The sequence below is a fragment of the Chelonia mydas genome, chromosome 3, assembly GCF_015237465.2.
Source record: "Chelonia mydas isolate rCheMyd1 chromosome 3, rCheMyd1.pri.v2, whole genome shotgun sequence".
In the NCBI taxonomy this organism is placed as follows: domain Eukaryota; kingdom Metazoa; phylum Chordata; order Testudines; family Cheloniidae; genus Chelonia; species Chelonia mydas.
Window position 1 is genome coordinate 149,766,176 of NC_057851.1, and position 20,948 is coordinate 149,787,123.

General features: G+C 44.5%; 1 protein-coding gene across 1 annotated transcript in view; it reads left to right on the forward strand.

Moving 5' to 3' along the window:
* PLB1 (phospholipase B1) overlaps positions 1 to 20,948 on the forward strand; it is a 112,633-nt gene that overhangs the window by 66,899 nt on the left and 24,786 nt on the right. The window contains exons 35-45 of the mRNA XM_043543146.1: positions 6,086 to 6,137; positions 6,285 to 6,365; positions 7,641 to 7,706; positions 8,080 to 8,180; positions 9,446 to 9,527; positions 9,954 to 10,058; positions 12,116 to 12,211; positions 13,216 to 13,287; positions 16,780 to 16,857; positions 19,477 to 19,537; positions 20,276 to 20,334. Of these exons, the coding sequence (XP_043399081.1) occupies positions 6,086 to 6,137; positions 6,285 to 6,365; positions 7,641 to 7,706; positions 8,080 to 8,180; positions 9,446 to 9,527; positions 9,954 to 10,058; positions 12,116 to 12,211; positions 13,216 to 13,287; positions 16,780 to 16,857; positions 19,477 to 19,537; positions 20,276 to 20,334 (853 nt within the window). The remainder of the gene's footprint in view (positions 1 to 6,085; positions 6,138 to 6,284; positions 6,366 to 7,640; positions 7,707 to 8,079; positions 8,181 to 9,445; positions 9,528 to 9,953; positions 10,059 to 12,115; positions 12,212 to 13,215; positions 13,288 to 16,779; positions 16,858 to 19,476; positions 19,538 to 20,275; positions 20,335 to 20,948) is intronic.

Below are 20,948 nucleotides of genomic sequence, written 5' to 3' on the forward strand. Positions count from 1 at the left end.
GCTTCTGCTGTATTGAACATAAACTGAATGGCTCACTTGATTTTCATAAGATAGCCATATGATATAATGAAGCATGTGCCAGGACCCCTTGGATCACAACAATGGTAAGCACACCAGTGGAAATACCTTGTCCCAAAGGAGAGCTTTATTGTACGATGAAAGAAGCAGTACAGCTGGGAATACAGATTGGAGGGAACAGTGGGTTAGTGCATTAGCCTTTGACTTCTCAAGACCTGGGATCACCACTCACTAGCAAAAGTGAGCGTGGTGACCTTACCTTAGTCCACAGGAGGCGTTGCACAGTTCAGCACATTGTCCATAAAAGCAAGTGAGGGCAGCAGCCCACCCTGGGACCCAGCTTTGCTGGAAAAACCATTACAGGAACTGAACTGTTGTCTAGTCTTCATACGTGCCCCAGGAGCAAGAAAGTGAAGAAATTGTTTGGTCTCTTATAAGCTAAACGTTGGGGCACGAAGGGCTTTTAGGAAATGGTCTGCGTGTGGTAGAAAGTGAAAGTGTGTTGAATTTGCAATGAGCAGCTGGGGGAGAGACTGCATGAAATCTTCCATGATTAAGGCCTCAAACATTTGGAAGGGTCGGGAGGAGTGGTTGAGAGAGACAGCAAAAAAACAAAGCAACCAATCAGGCTGCTAGAATCTTATGAAGAGATGAGGACAGGTGACAGCCAGGCATAGGCTTTAGGCCAGTTTTAGACCTGATGTAAGTGGCTGCAGTTCCTTTGATTTCAGTGTGGTAGCAGCCTCATGCAGTTTGAATATGTCCTAGGAGAAGCAGCCTCATGGAAGGCGGCTGCATACTTAATCCCCGGTGTTATACTTTCTAGGAAGAGAATCCAAGTTTTCATCTTAGAAGTCTCAGCTTCTGATGTGGAGATGCTGGGGCAGGATGGGAGGCTTAATACTGTATTTAAATAATTAAGCAGCTGGCCGCTGAGTTGGGCACAGCCACCGATCGTTTGGGCAGGATTTCTGGTTGATTGTGCTTGTATTTGACATTGGTAATTGGTTGTGCTAAAAAGACTCTTGTTTCAATCTTTCTCTCTCTCTTTTTTTTTTTTTTTAAATCCTCCATTTCCCCAGCAGCTCCACTTGGCAGCTGAATCGGGAAGCCAAGAAAGCTCCTGCATTTGCTCTCCCTAAGTGATGACTGTTAAGGTTTTATCAGTGATCAAGATCTTGTTTTAATGTTTCATGAGTGATTTCTCCTGCAGGTTGCAAGAATGATTTCTGACTCACCCTAATATTCACTGACAAAATGGGAGTCATTGGCTAGATGCTATGAAATATCTCCCTCTGCCTCCTACCCCTGCAAAAGGAGGGATTTTCATTCTATAATGAATTCATTTTTATTTCCAAATGAAGTGACTCCCTATGTGAACAGGAAACTCCTGCAGGGTTTAGGGATCTAATATCCTGGGCTGATCTTACAGCATAAAAATCAGATAGCAATTAAACCAGCTGTCCCTACCTTATTTGGTGTAAAAGGCACGTCAGATTGGCTGATTACCACAGGGGATTGGAAACAGGATAAGAGAGTCTTTCAGTTCTAGGTCACCAGTGTGAATACAGCTCAGGTCAGCAGCAATCATGTCTTTTCCATCAGGTGTCTGTCTGGTAGCCCATCTGAACTGAGCTGATATGTGTCAGTCTAGTCCCTAGGGGACAGTTGTCCACATGACGACAAAGGCCATCAGTACAGCTGGATGCCAAGAGTGCCAGAGGCATGGAATCTGAGCTACCTTCTCTCTGGATGTTCAGTCCCTACAGTTCATGGCTGGGACCAAACTGTCGAAGCCTGCACTGCCAGAGAAGTAACTGTGGGGTGGATGAATAAAGAACTTCATTTTCCAGGGCTCTCAAGCCAGAACCTTTCAGGGAACATACTCTGGACCCTTAGATAAGTGAAAAACTCTTTGCAACTGATGTTAATGACCATCTCTAGCTTCCTGTGAAATTCAAGATGGCGGCAAATCTGAGTCAGTTACAGACACTGCTCCATTTGGAAGTTGAATTTGCAGCTAAGTATCTGATCCAAATTCAGATCTGGTACAAGAGGGTGCAACTTAATACTCACTGAAGATGAGATGATCACGATGGTCCCTTCTGACCTTAAAGTCTATGAAGACAGTTGAGCTGCATCCTCTTACACGAGGTGTGAGTTAGGTCCATAGTGTAAAATCAGAAACTTAAAACGTACTAAGTACTTCCCAGGTACTTATACTGCAAAATTCAAACTCTTGTACAAATCTCGAGAAACAAGTGAGTTCTTGTACACTTGCTGGGTCACCGGTGTGAGGAAGTGAATTTCTCCTCTCTCCACCTGCCACACCAGAGGACCTGGATTGGGCAGAGACAGGAAGTGGAGCTGCTCAGCTTTCCCAGCAATATTTTTACTTTTATAAATGTACTTTTGTACTTTGTCCTTTTGTAAAGGGGGGGAAGAAAACAACACTCACAGACTCCTTCTGGTTCTCCCACTGCCCAGCCGCGCCACGCCCACCAGTCCTTGCCCTTTCCCACCATCTCCTCATGTGGAAGGCCTATGACACTGAAGGAAAGCAGTACATGAGTTTGTTTTCTGTATAAATAGACACTATGGTAATGTCCCTGAACTCTCAGAGGCACCCATCTTAGAGTTCATTTCTATCACACTTTATTTATAGCTTTATCGAAGGAGATAAGTTTATCTCCATGTAGTTCGCTGATATCACGGCATTGGACATAAAGAGGAAAGAATAGTTTCTCCTGGTTCAAATATGTGGGTCTATATTTGTAATGCTCCTAAGGGTTCATTCTCAAAGCCAAAGAGATTCCTCTTCCTGTCATCCAGAGGTAAAAAGATGGGCTGTAAATGAAAGCTAAGGCCAAGAGTTTCAAAACTGAATTATTTGGTGTGCCTCAGGTTTTTGTGCTGAGCCACCTGCTGATATCAAGTGCAGTGGTGGATGCTCATCAGTTCTGAGAATCAGGCTCAAAGTTTTCTCAGGCTGAGGGGCTAAAAATCAGTGGCTGCTTCTGAAAAGGCTAGTTTTAATGAACGTGTTGAGTATGTGCAGGCTTGGAAGGAATAGATTTTTATCAGTAAATGCCAGCACACACTGATTTCACCGCACAAGCACAAACCAATGAAAAAATTTCTATTGATAATTGAAATTCCAGTTAGATAAAGTAAAAAAAAAAAATGTTGCTTGATAACTTATTAGTGTTTGATTTGAGGGTATTTACTTCGTACATTTTGATGAGATGGTGACAGTTTGCATTTTAAAATTTATAAAGCTTTAATTTTTAATCATCATCTACTGTCTTTAATTATTGTTTGATGTTTGTCCCCCCATCATCTCCTGCAGCCATGAAAATTTAAATAGATAAACATAAAAAAATGCTTAAACCCCATAATTTTGCACAACCGTGAAAACTGAAATGGATAAAAATAGAAAAAATGCTTAAAAATAAAAGTTGATATTGTCTGATGGAATTATAGAAAAAATAAAAATTGAATTCTGCCAAGCCTAGATATGTGGAAAGGGAGATACCTTCTTAGGTCCTGATCAGGCAAAAGCAATTAAGCATGTGCTTGACTGTAAGCTGTAAGCACATACTAAAGTCCATCCCTATTCAGCCACAACACTTAAGCATGTCTCTTATGTTAAGTAACAGAGGGGTAGCCGTGTTAGTCTGGATCTGTAAAAGCAGCAAAGAGTCCTGTGGCACCTTACAGACTAACAGACGTATTGGAGCGTAAGCTTTCGTGGGTGAATACCCACTTGGTTGGATGCATCCGACGAAGTGGGTATTCACCCATGAAAGCTTATGCTCCAATATGTCTGTTAGTTTATAAGGATGCCATAGGACTCTTTGCCACTCTTTTATGTTAAGTGTATGCCTAAGTGCTTTGCTGAATTGAAGCCTTAGAGGACATCTCAAATTTTACTTGAAAAATGAAACTAAAAAGTGGTCCTGACTCCTGACCACTTGTGGTTGGTTGATGGGACTACGGCAAGCGCACGCTATGGAACGTTTAGTCTGCAGTAGCAGTGTCCACATGTTCAGAAAGTGCATGGCAAGCTAGTGCACTGCAGATTTACACCATGGCTAGCCATGCACTAACTTGCTGTGTAGACAAACCCTTAGTGAGAGCTGTGTGTCAGATTGGGGGAAGAGGGGAAATACCTTTTGCTCCTATGATATATGCTGTACAGCAAAGGAAAACACTAAACTGGGAGGAGAGGTAGATACGCTGGAGGGTAGGGATAGGTTACAGAGGGACCTAGACAAATTAGAGGATTGGGCCAAAAGAAATCTGATGAGGTTCAACAAGGACAAGTGCAGAGTCCTGCACTTAGGACGGAAGAATCCCATGCACCGCTACAGACTAGGGACCGAATGGCTCTGCAGCAGTTCTGCAGAAAAGGACCTAGGGATTACAGTGGACGAGAAGCTGGATATGAGTCAACAGTGTGCTGTTGTTGCCAAGAAGACCAATGGCATTTTGGGATGTATAAGTAAGGGCATTGCCAGCAGATCGAGGGATGTGATCATTCCCCTCTATTCGACATTGGTAAGGCCTAATCTGGACTACTGTGTCCAGTTTTGGGCCCCACACTACAAGAAGGATGTGGAAAAACTGGAAAACGTCCAGCGGAGGGCAACAAAAATGATTAGGAGACTGGAACACATGACTTATGAGAAAAGGCTGAGGGAACTGGGATTGTTTAGTCTGCGGAAGAGAAGAATGAGGGGGGATTTGATAGCTGCTTTCAACTACCTGAAAAGGGGTGCCAAAGAGGGTGGATCTAGACTGTTCTCAATGGTAGCAGATGACAGAACAAGGAGTAATGGTCTCAAGTTGCAGTGGGGGAGGCTTAGGTTGGATATTAGGAAAAACTTTTTCACTAGGAGGGTGGTAAAACACTGGAATGCGTTACCTAGGGAGGTGGTGGAATCTCCTTCCTTAGAAGTTTTTAAGGTCAGGCTTGACAAAGCCCTGTCTGGGATGATTTAGTTGGGGATTGGTCCTGCTTTGAGCAGGGGGTTGGACTAAATGACCTCCTGAGGTCCCTTCCAACCCTAATATTCTATGATTCTATGAAAACAAAGTTCCAATTACCATGTAAATCATATGCATGTCAGGTTCATTAGTATCAGCAGATGTATGTCATGAAAGGATGTACAGTAGTGAAGTATTTCTAGCAAGGGCCCAGAGGGAGGTGCAGCTCATTCCAAAACCATGGAGCTGCCTGCAAGGCCAAAGCTTTCCATTCAGATTCTGTGCATATTAGAGGATCAACGTAATGATAGAGCAGCTAAATGAGGTCCAGCAGTTTAGTGTAGGTAACCTAGAATCCACGGCAAAGCTTTTTATAGATCTAGCATGGTTATTAAAAGGCTGTCTTGTTAGCCCCCTCCTGAGTGTCCTGGATACTTGCTTCAGTTTTCATCAGGGCCGAAAAACCTTTGAAAACATTATTTTACACATAATAGAGTATGAAGTGCTGACTCTGAGCTGTGATCCTGGGAATGTCCGAGGTTTATTTCAATAGTTATTGTGCACATTTCCTTAGAGTCAATGTAGGTTTGGAAATATTCAGTGCACACAAATGTTAATGCAAGGGATTTTTCAGAGCTCTGGGTTTGGCACTCCCTTGCTGTTTTAGTCGATAAGAAATAAACTGATCCAACAATTCTAATGATGCTGTCAGCTGACTAGCGGTTTGCTGCACCTGGCATCCAAAAAGCTGGGGGGTGGGGGGGTTCTCAGCTACTCTCTAGGGAGTCAAACAAGGTGAAGGAAGGATGGTCTTGAGGTTAAAACACTGGACAGGACTGAGATCTGGATTCAATTCTTTTCTGACACAAACTTCCCATGTGAACCTGGACAAGTCATTTAGTCTCTGTGTCTCAATTCCCCATCTATAAAATGGAGAGAATGCTACCTCACAAGAATAGTGTGAGGATACATTCACTCATGAGTTTGAGGTGCCCCGGGGCCATATCGATATCTAGATAAATATTCTTCCGATGGATGCTGGTCTCCCCTAAGACTCACTAATTGTCCTTCTCCACAGGGAATTACCGGACCAAGTAAGAGCCCTGGTGAGACTAATGAAAAGTGATCCGGTGAGTTGACTGGAACGCAGCATGTTTAATCTCACAGCATGAAAAGGAACAGATATTGCTTCATGGAACAGGTCTGCCTCCAAAGATACCCAGTGTGCACATCAGTTGGGAACATAATGAACTTACACTTTTTCTTTCTTTATGCAGAGAATCGATTTCAACACTGACTGGAAGATCATCACTGTGTTAATTGGAGGCAATGATCTGTGCAACTACTGCAAAGACCCTGTAAGTAGCAGGATTGAGGAGCTGGCATGGCAGCAAGGCTGACTGGTGTTGATGTAAAAACACCAGTGTAAGGAGAGCCAGCCTCTGCGTCCCATGAAATCCAAGGTTGCAGGTAGGGGAAAGGAAGTCCCTGAGTTCTGAGGGTCACCCAATATGCCAGACAAAGCTGAATTTTGTGGAGTACGGTGGGGTCTGTGTGGAGTGATAGATACTCTTCTGGCAGTGCCTAGTTTTAAACAGAGTTAGCAGCAGCAGACTAAGATTGTTGTGGTCTCTGCTTGCTTGCTGTGGGGTAGGAACCAGCCATTATGTGGAAGTGAGAGAGACAGAGAGAAGAGCCTGCCTTTCTTGACCATGTCTGGGGCATGAGGTGAGGGAGAGAGGGCGGGATTCTTTCCTCTCGGCTTTGGTGGTATACAGGGTCTGGAAAAGCCCCCCAACTAACCAGGGAGGAATTATCCTGGTTCAGCACTGTGTTAGGCCACCACAAGTAGTCCAACACTGCCCACCTCACCTCACCTCACCTCCCCGCACAAGTCCTGGCACAGGGTGGTGTTGGAGGCAGGTCGGAGCACATTGGAAGTCTCTGTAATGGTCAGTGCTACAGAGATTTTTATGCTGCTTCAGACTGTGGCTGCCAGAAGGAGAGCGTGGGACCTCTCATGCCCCTCACCCCAGTTCTAAACCTGGCTCTGAATCTAGGGTGTTTTCTCTTTTGTACACAATCCTTTTCACTACCACTAGCACACTGAGGTCCTCTGCCCCCCCCCCACAGGGTGCAACAGAGTGGGGGGATCCTTGTGGCTAAACAGGCCTAGTCAAGCTTCCGTGCTGCTGCCAGATGTTTATGGCTGGTGTGTCCTTGCCTGCTAATGATGTCAATGGATAGCAGTAGAATGACACACCCTGAAAACATTTGTGCCTCTGTTTTTATCATATTTTGGCTGACCCCGTTCGAACACACTTACCACTTGGTTCTTTCCCTCAGCCAGAGATGAGGGGCCCATTGGACATTGACTCAGTCTGCTACAGCTCAACAGGGAGCTCTAGAAAAGCCAAGGTTGTACTCCGCCTATCTACATTTGAGGGCGGAGTAATGGTATAATTGAGCCACTTGGTTTCTGGAAGAGAGCAAGAACATTCCACTGAGCACAGCCTAGCATGGCGGAAGTAAGGGGATGGGAATGAATGCCCAGTGCAATATCTTTTTGTTGTCTCAAGCCATTTGTGAGACGTCATTGGCAGTAACTCCTGCTTCTCTTCTTTTTCTGTGAGGATTACTATTCAGCTGTAAATTTCACCAGACACATTCAAGAAGCCCTCGATATTTTGCATGCAGAAGTAAGTGGTTTTAGTAACTCGTTGGTCAGCATTGCTTCTTCCTCCCCCAGTTCTAGTAGCTGTGGGGTAGCCAAGGGGTGGCCCCTTGAACCAAATGTATCCCAATGAGTTCCATAATGCAGCCTACACTGCCTTCATCTCTAATGCTGAGAGAGAGCCTGACAAATAAGACACCAACATACAACCAGGGGCAGGAGGAGGGCGAGTTCAGTCAAGTGAGGTGGAGAGGAAAGATCGACAATTGGGAAGGACTGGTTGAGTAGTTAACCAGGGCAGAAAGGGGGAGCTGCACTTGTGCTCTGCACTTTAAAATAAAGGCATTGCAATTTGCATGACCAGCTCCTGCCAAGCAAAGCTCTGACTTTCCTTTCAGGTTCCCAGGGCTCTGGTCAATCTGGTTGAAGTAATGGACCTCCTCCCCTTGAGGCAGATGTTTCTGGATAACCAAGTACAGTGCACCACACATCTCACTGGGTAAGGCAGCTTTCGCCTACTCTGGCGTCCGCAGTGACTCTCGGTGGGAGAAAAGACAAAATTTGGTTCCCTGCTTCCTTATGGAGGAAACCTGGGAGTCCTAGGGAGTCCTATCCTCTTGAACCCTAGCTGTAGACAGGGGAACCCTACCCATTAATACCCTAACCATCGCTAAGGGAGCTCTACCCATTATTATTCCAACCCTTGCCCAAGGAGCCCTACCCTCTGTCACCCTAACCCTTGTCCAGGGAGGCATATCTGTTATTACCCAAACTCTCCCCAGGGCAGCCCTATAGGAACCCTCAAATGTAGATAGGAACCTGTAGGGCTGCCCTGGGGAGAGTTTGGGTAATAACAGATATGCCTCCCTGGACAAGGGTTAGGGTGACAGAGGGTAGGGCTCCTTGGGCAAGGGTTGGAATAATAATGGGTAGAGCTCCCTTAGCGATGGTTAGGGTATTAATGGGTAGGGTTCCCCTGTCTACAGCTAGGGTTCAAGAGGATAGGACTCCCTGTGCTAATGTTAAGGTTCCAGAGGGTAAGGCTCCCAGATCTAGGGTTAGCATTCCATAAAGGAGGGTGAGGGCTAGGGTAATAATTGGAAGAGCTTTTCAGGCTAGGATTAGGGTTCCAGATGGCAGCACTCCCCAGTTTAGGGTTAGGATTACAGAGAGTAAGGCTCTTCCTGTGAGGGTTAGGCTTGGGGCTGGTAGGGCTCTCCCAGCGGGGGTCAGGGTTGGGGCTGGAAGGGTTCCCTGGATTTGATATGGGTTTTGGCATTAGGGTTCTTTGTCTGGTGGTGTCATTGGAGTCTGTTGGGCTCCCTGGGGTAAGCCTAGAGTTATAGAGGATTGGACTCCACTGGCTATGGTTATGGGATACGAAGAGCTAGCACACACAGATCTACCCAACTTGGAATTGCATGTCCCAGCTGCAGTGTAGACAATACCCTTAGGTGCCCCAAAATAATGGGACATAGGGTGACATAAGTGCAGTGCATATCACCTTGATATGCTTAGCAGTTGCCAAACTGATATGTGAGCTGCACCACTCATGTAGGGCAAAGGGGCAGGTAAAACTGTGGCTTGAGATTGTGCAAGATGGCAAAGGCCATTTGGCACTCTTATAGAAAGGGTAATATATAGACATCCAGCACAGCTCCCAGGAGATGTGCATGCTGAATGGCAATGGGTGAGTGTCTCTTGAATCTACACTCTTTGTTCTAATGCTGTATGTTTCTGTCACTTCTGTAACCTCTTCTGCAGAGATCTGTGTAGTTGTGTTTTCCCAGTGACAGAAGGGTCACAAGAGCTAGCGATGGTGATGGAAGCTACCAGAGCCTACCAGGTACATCTGCCAGGATGAGTGTAGTTGCTTCGCCTACAACTGAGGCAGGGCAGAGGGTTTGCCAGCAATCTGTCTGTTGCAATTTATAACAACATATACAAAAAGTGCCCATCTACTACTCTGGGTACCTTTGTTATTATTTAAAATATCAGTGTGGCAAAATCAGCAGGAAAACTCTATCCCTAACACAAACCCATAAGTGGGACTTCCCTCACCCAACCGCCATCCTCACAAACAATCACTCCCATCATGCTCAAACCTCTTCAGCCACTAGGGCAAAAAGATGGGTTTTGCCATGTGCCCTGAAGGTCTGTGATCCCTGATTGTGTCGGCCCAAGGGTGGAAGTGCAGCTACATACCCTACACACCACTTAAGGATGACAAAGTGGTTGGTGGGTTGATGATGGTCTTTTTTGTCTCTTACAGAACAGCACTTGGAAGCTAGTGGAGTCCGGCAGGTATGACACCCAGGAGAATTTCACGGTGGTACTGCAGCCTTTCTTCCGAAATACCAAGATTCCTCTTCTTCAGGTATGGCTATAGGTCACTCTCAGTAGTTAGGTTAGATGCATGCACTCACCCACCCATCTAGAGTATATGAAAGTATCAGGGTTTGCCAGGTGCTCTTGAAGTTCCCATATGAATATAATTTGGTTTGGGTATATTATGCTGTTGGAATTCCTTGAACAGTTCCCAATACTTGGATTTACATAATTTATTTTTATACCGATTACTGCTTTAACTTTTGAGAAATTATTTAAAGATTACATTTAAGATTATCTATACACACTTGTTCAGCAAGGGCAGTTGTTAGCTAAAAGTACTGTTATTGTTATACTCTTATATAGTGCTTTTAATCCGTAGATTTCAAAGCACTTTGCAAAGGACACCAGTATCATCATCCCCGTTTAATGATGGGGAAACTGATTAATCAAGCAGCATATGCAAATACACAGAGAGCCCTGGCCATAATGTTAGAGCTCTTAAAGCTGTCTGGCAATAACCCTCACTGTTAACTAACAGCGTCGTCATCTCTTTCTGACCCATGATCTTACTCTTCTATGCCTGTGCAGAGAGAGAGATCTACATAGTAATCAGTCCAAAATGTAGTCTTAGGCAATCAGCCCATCCCCCATCTTTGGCAGTAGGATGGGGCTCCAGTGCCTGAATAGTGACTGAAGCAAGCTAGTAAATCTAAGAACTGACACAAATCTTTTCTGAAACTTGAAAACCATTCACTGATTTTTTTCACACATCTGTGCTTCCTGATTTCAGTTGGAACTGGAAACAGATGTGGTCAAATTCCAAACAGGAGGAGCTGTGGTATTATAGGGCCAGAGGGAACCAGAAAATGCCAGAAATAACTGGTGACAAGTTGCAAACGTTCAGCTTCTTCTTCTAACAAACCTTTTCTGAGACTGCAAAAATTGGGCTGAAAAATCTCACAAAATCATAGGCTTTGATTTCTGCTCAGATCATCCTTTGTTAAAAGCCCTTCCTGTGGGTTTTGACCCTGGCTAGAAACTTGTAAATGAAAAATAATAGATGCAATTTGTTTCTGAAAAATGTTTAGACCTCAAAAATGATTTTCTTCCAGTTTTGCAAAAAAAAAAAAAAATCAGATATTTTTCCATATTATATCCAAACTTGAAATGGGCCTGACCCAAAATCCTGGCTACAAACTTGGTGAAAGATCGCATACAGATCCAAAACTTGGCAGCGGGTCCTTACTTCTCTAATGAGCCAACTCAAAACACTTAATCAAAACATCCTCAAACCTTGAGGAAGTTCAGTTCTGGATCTAAACTCTGTGGCCTTAATCCATCTAATCCAAACTCTTTTATCCACCCCTAAAATCTCATGAGAAAACCAATCTCTTAAAACTTCCAAACCCAAACTGTTTCAGATATTACAAAATCAGTAATAAACTGGAGTTCCGCTCTGAAAGGTGACTGTGTGGGTGTACTCAGTTATATCTGCTAACGTCAGTGACAAACAACTCTTACTGCTTTTTACTCCTGTTAGTCCTGCAGAACTGACACTGCTGAAAAAGAGGGAGCTACAAGAGAAGGAGTTTCTTCTTCTGTTGCTTCTTGTGTATCAACAGTAGACTTGTGTACTAACTTCCACCAAGCTATACCTGAGCAAACCCACTGAGGAGCATTGTGTGGTTTGCAGCACCCTTATTCCTGGTGGTGATGCACAAGAAGGAAAAGGCCCACCTTAACTCTCATATCCAAGCTGAGTTTGTGGCTGTGGCACTGGAGATCCTAGAGAGAAAGACAAAACACAGAACCCAACAATGCCATTTTTTGAGCCAGGGTAGAACAGCACAATAAACATCTGAACTTCAGGGTGTTTATCCTTTTGGGGTTGGCCCATTGCTAGTACTTGGTGATCCTTCCTGGTAGTACCCCACTTCATCTCCCCAGATGGCCAGTAGGCCTTCCACATGGGAGTGTATAACGGGAATGCCAATGGGAATGCCAGTTACTACCAATAGCCTCTGCTCCAACTTCAGTGAACCAAAGTAATAAAGTATAAACGAACTTCTTGCGCTCAGATGTCCTTTGCACTTTCCTTTTCAGGATGGGCGTGCAGATATCTCCTTCCTTGCACCAGACTGTTTCCATCTGAGTCAGAAATCCCAGTCTCAGCTCTCCAGGGCTCTCTGGAACTCCATGGTAGGGATGGCATGAACTTGTATATTTGGCTCATCAACCAGAACTGATTCAAAGTATCTTTAAAATCATCTCCTTTGTGTAATAATTGCGGGACTGGGTGGCTCAGGCCACTGTTGAGGGGACCCAGACCATTCATATTGAGGTCACCTATTCAAATCCAGCCCAGGTCAGTGTTGATTAAAGGTCTCTTCCATCTGTTGGCTAAGTGGTGAACTGAATTTGATGCATCTCAGTTCACATCCTAGCGGACAGGTGTCCACATCAACAAGAATGAAACCCATGGAATGCACTAGCTAACAGTCTCCATGAAAGAGACATTGAACACTGCATGGGCCATGGAGACTGACTGACCTTCCTTCTCACCTTCCAGGTTGGGGCTGAGGCACATTTGTGTGGCAGTGTAAGTGATGCTTGTACTGCTGTAGCCTTTGCTGTACCTGTTCTGTGGAGAAACAGAGGACTGTAGTCTCCATGGCTGTCAGCCCAGAACCTTTCACCTACTCTAAATTCACTTTTTAAAAGGAGTGTAGTCAGGGAGGATCCCGAGTTTTTATCGAGGAACCCCTGCAGTGATGCTCATCTTTCCTTTTACTCACTGGTGCTGTGACAAAAAATGGAAGATTTATCCTCACTGCCTGTCGCACTTTGTGGTTGATGCCATGTTTCAATGGAGACATAAAGTTAGACAAGGCCTTAGCCCTGGTATTCTGGTCAAATTCCAGTACAGCTACTTCTGCCTCCCTAAATTCCCCCAGCAATACAGTGTGCTCCTTTACTTCCTGTTCTGTACTACTGCTTAGTGTTACTGTGCGCTGTGACACAGCTGCCACGTTCCTCCCAAGAAATGGCTGCATTTCAATCACAGGCAAATCAAGAGCAATGCAATTACTGAATGTAATTAAATTTGTGAAGCACCTTTCAATTCTTTAGGTTTAAAATTGCTACAGAAATGTAAGATGAGAGGACACCGCTACAAAACTAATCCTCCTCCTTTTTTTCCCCAGCTTCAGCCTCTAGGGGAGAAAACTGACTTCTTTGACCTCAAGGCTAACATTACCCTGAGTTGCCCAACTCCGGTAAATACTGTACCATTATGGAAGCAAGGGGTTGGGATGGGTGGGTTCTTGGAAAAGATCCAGTATTTTGGAACAAGTCTGCTAAAATTCTGCTTCTCTGTTAACTGTATGTGAATATTTTCTTGCATAATAGCTGCTTCAGTGTTTCTGAGTCTTATACCGTCTTACAAAAACTGACTGATAACATGGCTGAACCGGTGTTTAGATCTTTGGCCAGATTTTTAAAGATGCCTAAAGATACAGATAGGCACCTAGTGGAATTTTCAAAGGGATTCAGAATGGATTTTCCCTTTGAACTCACTGGCAATTAGGTGCCTAGATGTTTTTGGAAATCCCACGAGGCACCTATTGGTGTCTTTAAATGCCTAAATGCCTTTAAAAATCTGGCCCCTAGTGACTAATACTGAAGAGGTTGCATGTATGCTTTACATGTGTATGTAGCTTTCCCCCATTGGGTGTATGGATCTAGGGAGTTTCATGTTTCCTTCAACCTCCAACACATGCATTTGTCATTGCACACCAGCTCAGCAGTTTCTTCTTTCGACAATTGGGCAGCTGCTTCTCTCCCTTTCCCCCAGCCCTTTTTCTAACTTCTTCTTAGAAATTTGTGATGTATAAATTCTACTCTGTCGTGAGTTTCAGAACATCAGTGCATTCATTCACCTTTGAGCTGCTATATGACAATAGAGGGAGATGCTACTAGTTTCTTTCCTCCTTGCCCTGTACAGCAATTACCCATCTATGAATTTCTCATGTGTCTATCACCATCATCTGTTTTTCTGTCTTTCTTACCTTCCTTCATTACATGAGTTTGAGCCTCCAGCCACTATTTAGTAGTAAAATCCCTACAGAGAAATCACTAGCATAGCTGATTGTCTGGAACATAACAGGAACTGCTGTAACAGATCAGACCATCTGTCCACCTGATCCAGTATCACACTTTGGGACTGATGCTGATGCTGATGCTTTAGGTGAAGGTGAAAATAACAAATTTGGCCAGTTGTGCAGTGAGTGAGGATTTGGGAAATTCTTCCCTGACCTCTGAAGAGATGAGTTTATGCCCTGGAGCATTGAAGTTGGTGATTACCTTTATCTTACCAAGGATAACTATAAATGCTGTGAGTCAAAACTTATCCATTCCTTTTTTAAAGCCACTTCCGCTTTTTGTCTTCACCCCCTGTGACACTTTCTCAGGGTAGCCAGGATTATGAGTCACCTTGTGACACCCATGCCTCAGTGAGAGAGACACTTGCTGGTGCTTACCTGGGTGTCAGCTCTTTGACACCACCACCTTGAGGCTCTGCCAGCCCTTACTTTGCCTGGCAGGTTAACCATAGGTGCACCCCAATCCCTGAGCCCCTTCGAAGCAGTCCCCTGCAGTGCCAGCCACTGGACACGTGCAGAAATTACCAGGTAAGCTGCCCCCAAAGGAACAGTGCATGCGCCAGCTTGTTTGATTCAAGTGAGGATCAGCTCCAATATAGCAGCACAGCACTGAGATATGTTTACAGTGAAAATAATCCTATGTTTATTATCCAAGGCTAAGATTTAAGGGATAGCGAATAAGGATAACAATGGAAACAGAAACAGTTACATATCAAACAAAAAGTAAGTAACTTTAGACTCTAAGAAGTGTGTTATAAACAGGCTTAACCCCTCATCATCTAAAGTTGCTTTAGGTGAGAGAAACAATTTCCCAGCATCTCCAGCCAACATGTCTGGGATCCCTCCTTCATGATTGCAAAAAGCGCTGTCCTGTTTTCTTCCTCTCTGAAAGATAACAAAATATCTCCTTGCATTTTTTTTTATATTCTTCAAAGCTCATTTCTGGGCCCCAGAGACAGGACAACCCCTGTTGGTTTAGTCTCCAGTGTCTTCTCATCCCCTTGTCTACCTCATATGTAAATTGAGCTCATATTATGTTGGCTCACAATGCTTAATTTACAGAGATAGACAGGTGAAAACACATCCTAAATTTACAGAGATAGACAGGTGAAAACACATCCTAACTTCTCTCTGGAAAAAACTTGTTTTTCTCTTTGGTTGGTGACGGACTTTAAAACATATGTTCAGTACATATACACAATTACTTAAATATCCTCTCTACATACATGATGCAATGATTGAAGATCAGTATGACATATGCTTTTATTAGAGACTTCACATGATATTCTATATGGATAAAGACTATGAAAGCAGTGTGCTAGGGTGGTGAGTGTCAGGCCTGCTAACAGTTGTTGTTACAGAAAAGTAAACCCTTGGCCAGCTGGCATCAGTGGGCTTCTGTGTCACACCCCTGAGACAGTGGGTTCCACAGATTCACTATAGACTGTGGCAGGTACTTCCTTTTTATCAGGTCCAAGTTTACTTGGTATTAATTTAATAAGGCGACCAGTTACTCTCCTCTTGCAGAAGAGTGAAAATGAATGTTGGATTTGTTTTTCCCTACATCCCTTACAATCTGATATTCAAAACGCCCTGGAAACTGTTGCCTTGCACTGTTGCTGTCTATTCTGGACCTATTCTGTGGACAAACAGGGTTTTGAAATGAGTCTTTTAACATGGCAAGCCCATAGCACTTTGTGGAAGCCGTGGGTACATGCTTACCGTGGCACTTTCCCTACTGAGACAGCTCTGTTGTGAAGTCTTCATAATTGCAGTACAGTAGCTAAGTTACACGAGAGACTGTTTCTGGGGAGTTCCATCTGTCATTTAGCATATCTGTTATTACAGAAAATGACTTCAGATTCTGATGTTCACGGGCTCCATCTGTTCCGTCCCTTTGCTTCTCTAACTCAACACAGCAGATGTTGTGTATGTGTGACTGTCATATGTGCCAGGCTATAGAGACGAAAGGTCTATAGCAAACCATTTATAAGCATAATGGGTTAATTTAAAGGATGAAAGTCTGCAAGTGAGAGGGGAGCGGATTTCTGATTTAAACCATTTGAAATAACTCTGCTCTTCCAGTAGGAAAGTCTCTTTGACCTGCGCCTTCAGATTCTGAGTTCTATATTACTAGTTTATTAACAATCGTGCAATTCTCATTAGGGAGAAGCAAGCCTCCTGGTAGGGGTCTTTAATCTATGAGAGTCCATGTTTCCTGAGGTAGATGCTGGGTACCAAGACCACCATCCAAATTATACAGCCACTGTGGGAAAAGGGTGAGCAGTGCATGCCAGGCTCCTCCCCGCTGAGGCAGACAGAGCTTCCCAAACTTCTCCACTCCCTAGACTGGAGTGGATAACAGATCCAAACAGCCCTGCACTCTTTGAAGGGATCTGATGTGTGCGGGTGGGCTGGACCAAAGCCCCCAGATCTGAATACACCTGAATTTTAGGGGAGGGTGTTTGTTTCAAAATCCAGATCCACACTTTGTAGCTCAGGCCATCTCTAGTTATATTATCTTTTGGCAGCAGAAATCCTGATCTATTTGCTGTCTTCTATGTCCTTGTTTGCTGCCTGATCTGTATTTCTCTCCTCACTCATCAGCACAAACCCTTCCTGGGAACATACAGGAACAGCAACTACACATACCCACCTCTGGAACCTACTAACAAGCCAATTCAGGTAATTGCCTGTATCGCTTACTGTACATTACACATACACACATGGATGCAAAATTGCTCCTGTCTAGTGGGTGTTTTCACGTCATTTGGAATTTGTAAATGGTAATTTCTTACTAGGCTTTGAACATACAAATCTCCTCCTATGTCAACAGGTATTTAAACGCTTCTTTTTCAAGTGTTTTTTTGCTAACACAGTTGTACCAGCCAGTGCGGACTGGGAATAACTGTATTAAAACTGTTCTCAACACTAAGTCATGACAGTAACAAATCCAGTCAAGGGACACTACTGTAAGTCAGCTGCTCCAAATATACACAGTATTGGCAAGAGAACTTAGGACCTGTCAGCCCCAAAAATGCAGGCTTAGGTCACTCGTTTTAAAGGAGGGTTTATAGCCTCATCAGGCATCCAGCCACCAGAGGCAATGTAGACGGAAGTGGTGATAACAGTATGTTACATAAACTTGCAATATGTCTCCAGTTAAGAACTACTACCTCCTAAATGAAGGCTTTACACCATAGCAGAGAAACTACTGTGGAGGAGTTAGCGTAACCAGTACAGAGCTAATTCCGGGTAGGAACTGAAGAAATGTGGTGGGAACCTGTGCTTGCCACATGGCTGGAGGAGGTGTGGAGGCCTCCTAAGATAACTGAGCAGTTCTGTTGGTGTGAGTATGGCTGGGGAAGATGATTGTCCAAAGCAGTGGTCTGGGTGGCTAAGTTAGGCCTTCTTAATGAGGTCACTGCTGTTGTATAGCTCCAAGTAATGCCCAGCTGGGACTTAATTTCCAAACAAAATAGAGTGAATCCCTGCATCCATTATGGATTATAAATAAGGCTAAAATTTTGTCACAAGTATTTTTAATAAAAGTCATGGACAGGTCACGGGGCAATAAACAAAAATTAACGGCCCTGATCCCTTCTTGACTTTTACTATAAATACCCATGATTAAATCTGCTCTGGGGGCCCCAGGGGCTGATGACTGTCCTGTGCTCCAGTGGCAGGGGCTGATGGCCACCAGCCCCTGCTGCCCTGAGGCTCCTGACTCCTGCTGCTCCGACAGCCTCTGGAGCGGCCCCCGGGACCATTGGTGCTCTGGGGCCGCTGCTCTGGGACTGCCCCTAGGATCGCTGCTGCTCTGGTGGCCCCCAGGGCTAGCTGCACCGGGCTTCCCCAGCAGCGGCCAGTGTGGCTGGCCCTGGAGCCAACTGCTTGGGTGGCCCTGGGGTCAGCCACACTGGCTGCTGCAGCTGTAGAAATCATGGAGGTCCTGGAAAATCACAGAAGCCATGACTTCTATGACCAGACTTGCAATCTTACTTATAAAGAACAACAGGTGATACTAGCAAGTACTGCTTCAGACTGCAACTGAAAAGGAAACCACCATTCCCCCTCCGGCTACAGTTCACAGCAGCACCCGGGTTGCTTCTAGAAAGCTAAACAGAGAACTGGAGAAAGCCTTCCAGTTCATGATTCTTGCACTTCAGTGGCCAAGTTGGAAGGGTCCCATGGAAGAGGGCAAGAGAGTGGCAGTAGAAGGAAAAGGAGAGAGTGGAAACTGCTTCTCCCCCTGACCCCCAAAAAATTAAACCAGCTGACCTGTCCTGGGCCTTTATAACACCCTCTAACTGGATTGTAGTCTCTCTGAGCCACACCGCTGTGTTAAAGATGAGGGCAGCTATATTTGACTTGAATTTTTTTCTGCAAATCAGGTGATACCCTCAAACTCTCACACAGCCACTGGTCAACATGGCCTTTGTCTGGGCAAGAAGTGGACACCCTTGCCCCTTATGGGACTTGCCCACTGTATCAATTTCTTTTCCTCACTGGCACATCTCTGCTTCTCAGAACACACTGTTGCTGACGTTGAGAGGCAGTGTGGGTAGAGAAGTGGGCACAGGACCGTGACTCAGGCATTTCTAGCTTCAGTTCCAGGCTCTGCTACTGAATTGGCACACTATGTGACCTCTGGCTGACTACCCATCTGTGACATTTCAGAGGATAACACCTATTCTGCGTCACATGAGTACTGTAAGCATTAATTAATAGGCTTGACCGGACAATGACAATTCCATTTCATAGCAACTTTTAAGGTTTTTGAATTTGGTTTCATTCTGCATTGGAGTTAAAACAAACCATTTCAAGCATTTTGCAAAAATGATAGGGCACTGGCTTGAGAGACCCAGGTTCAATTCCCTGCTCTGCCTGATTCAGGCCAGAATTTTTCATCCTAGACCACTCTCAGTCAGGCAGAGCAAGGACTCAACCCTAGGTCTCCCACTTTCTGCGTCATTGCCCTAACCAAAAGGCTAAAGAGTGTGGGAAGTTTTCTTTTCTCCTCTGCCCTCCCTTCCTAAAATAAACTATGTTGAAATCAGTACATCTCTTGACAAAACAGTATGTTTGGGTGAAATTTCATTTCACCAAAAATATTCCGACCAACTGAATTAATCAGTATTTGGACAGCATTTCAGGATGAAAGGCAAGAACTGCCGAGCTCTCCGGTAACTAGTTAGGAACTATTTTTTATTGGATTTTGATTTTGGTTGTAATATTCGTTCAGTGTGTTCCAAAGTATACTAATATCTCCTAACCATATGGCTGTTTGTTTTGTTGTTTAAGAATTGGGGCAGTGACCTGTCATGTCCTGCACAGAATCCATCTGAAAGTGTCGCAACATCAGGTGAGAGAGAACTTGCTTTGGACTGAACCACTGAGAGGAGTAGTTCCTAAAATCTGTGCTTTTTAAAAGCAAAATCTTAAAATTGTATTACCGCACGTGTTCGGTGAAAGGAAAACAACCAGGTTAGGCATTGTGTATCCAGCAAATAGCAAGGGCATTCTACTTTGCCAAACCCCGGCATCTTCACCAGCACAGCGGCTGCATTCTAATGGACAGACAACAGCTTGGCTGGCTTGATCTAGCCAGATGTGCCTGGTACATTTGCAGCAAAGCAGCTTTGACCAACCTGGGTGTACCTGCTTGATGAGCAGAACAGGTGTATTTTGTCCGGACATAGCCGGAATGCTTTACATCTGAGCAGTTCATAGGAAACCTATATCTAGACTTAAAGCCAATTGAAAACTGAACAGAATGAATATATGCAATTTTAAATCTATCTAATCTATTTTGGGTTTTTCTAAGGTGACATGTGAAAGGCAGTGTTAAGCTCTGTTTACTTCCTTATTACTCAAGCACATGATTTGGAGCAAGCCAGGAGGCAGAAGTGAATTGCAAGAGTTTATTCCTCAGGCTAGTTGATGACTAAGTTTGTGTAGAACCCTGGGCCCACTCCCCGTGAAGTCAGTAAAGATATTGCCATTGTCTGCAATGGAAGCAAGATCACCAGGCCCTTCATCCAGGATAAGATTTTCCAATGATCACTGGTAACCCTGCTTTTTTCTTTCTTCTCCTGTCTAGTACATAAGCTACGGCCAACAGACATCAAAGTCATAGCAGCGCTGGGAGATTCCTTGACTGTGAGTAGTAGTGCTTCCCCTGAGCCTAGAATGGGAAGGGCAATTCTAGTCTCCCTGGATGTTATGGTGTCAGACACCATCAGATGGAGAGCAAATTGTTGTGACTTGCCTAGCTGTGTCCATTTGCAGCAACAATATCTATGAGTGAATCTGGCAATTGCGAAACTGAGTAATAAATAGCCCGGACTAAAGCCAGAGGTGAGACCCAATCCTGCGAAGGTGCACAGCTGCCTCAACTCCCATTGACTTCAGTAGGAGTTGAGGGGACAGAGTAACTCAAAGGATCAGGCTCATATTGCAGATAAGGGTTCTACATGCTTCACTCTTTTGAGAGCTCTGTCAATCCATTTCAGTCTTGACCTACAGTAACCTTGGCTACTCCCACACTGAGCCTTGAGCTTTTCTTGGAGGACCTCAGTCCTGATCTACAGCACTCCCTGCTTTTCCAGCCCCACGCCCCTGAACAGTGACCTGCTTGAATTTTCCCAGGAAATCTTCTTTTTGTTACTTTTATTCTCTTGATTCATGAAACGTTTCAGAGAGAATGGAAAACCTACCCTATGAGATGAGACTCAAAGAGCGTGGCTTGTTTAACCTAACAAAACAAAGGTTAT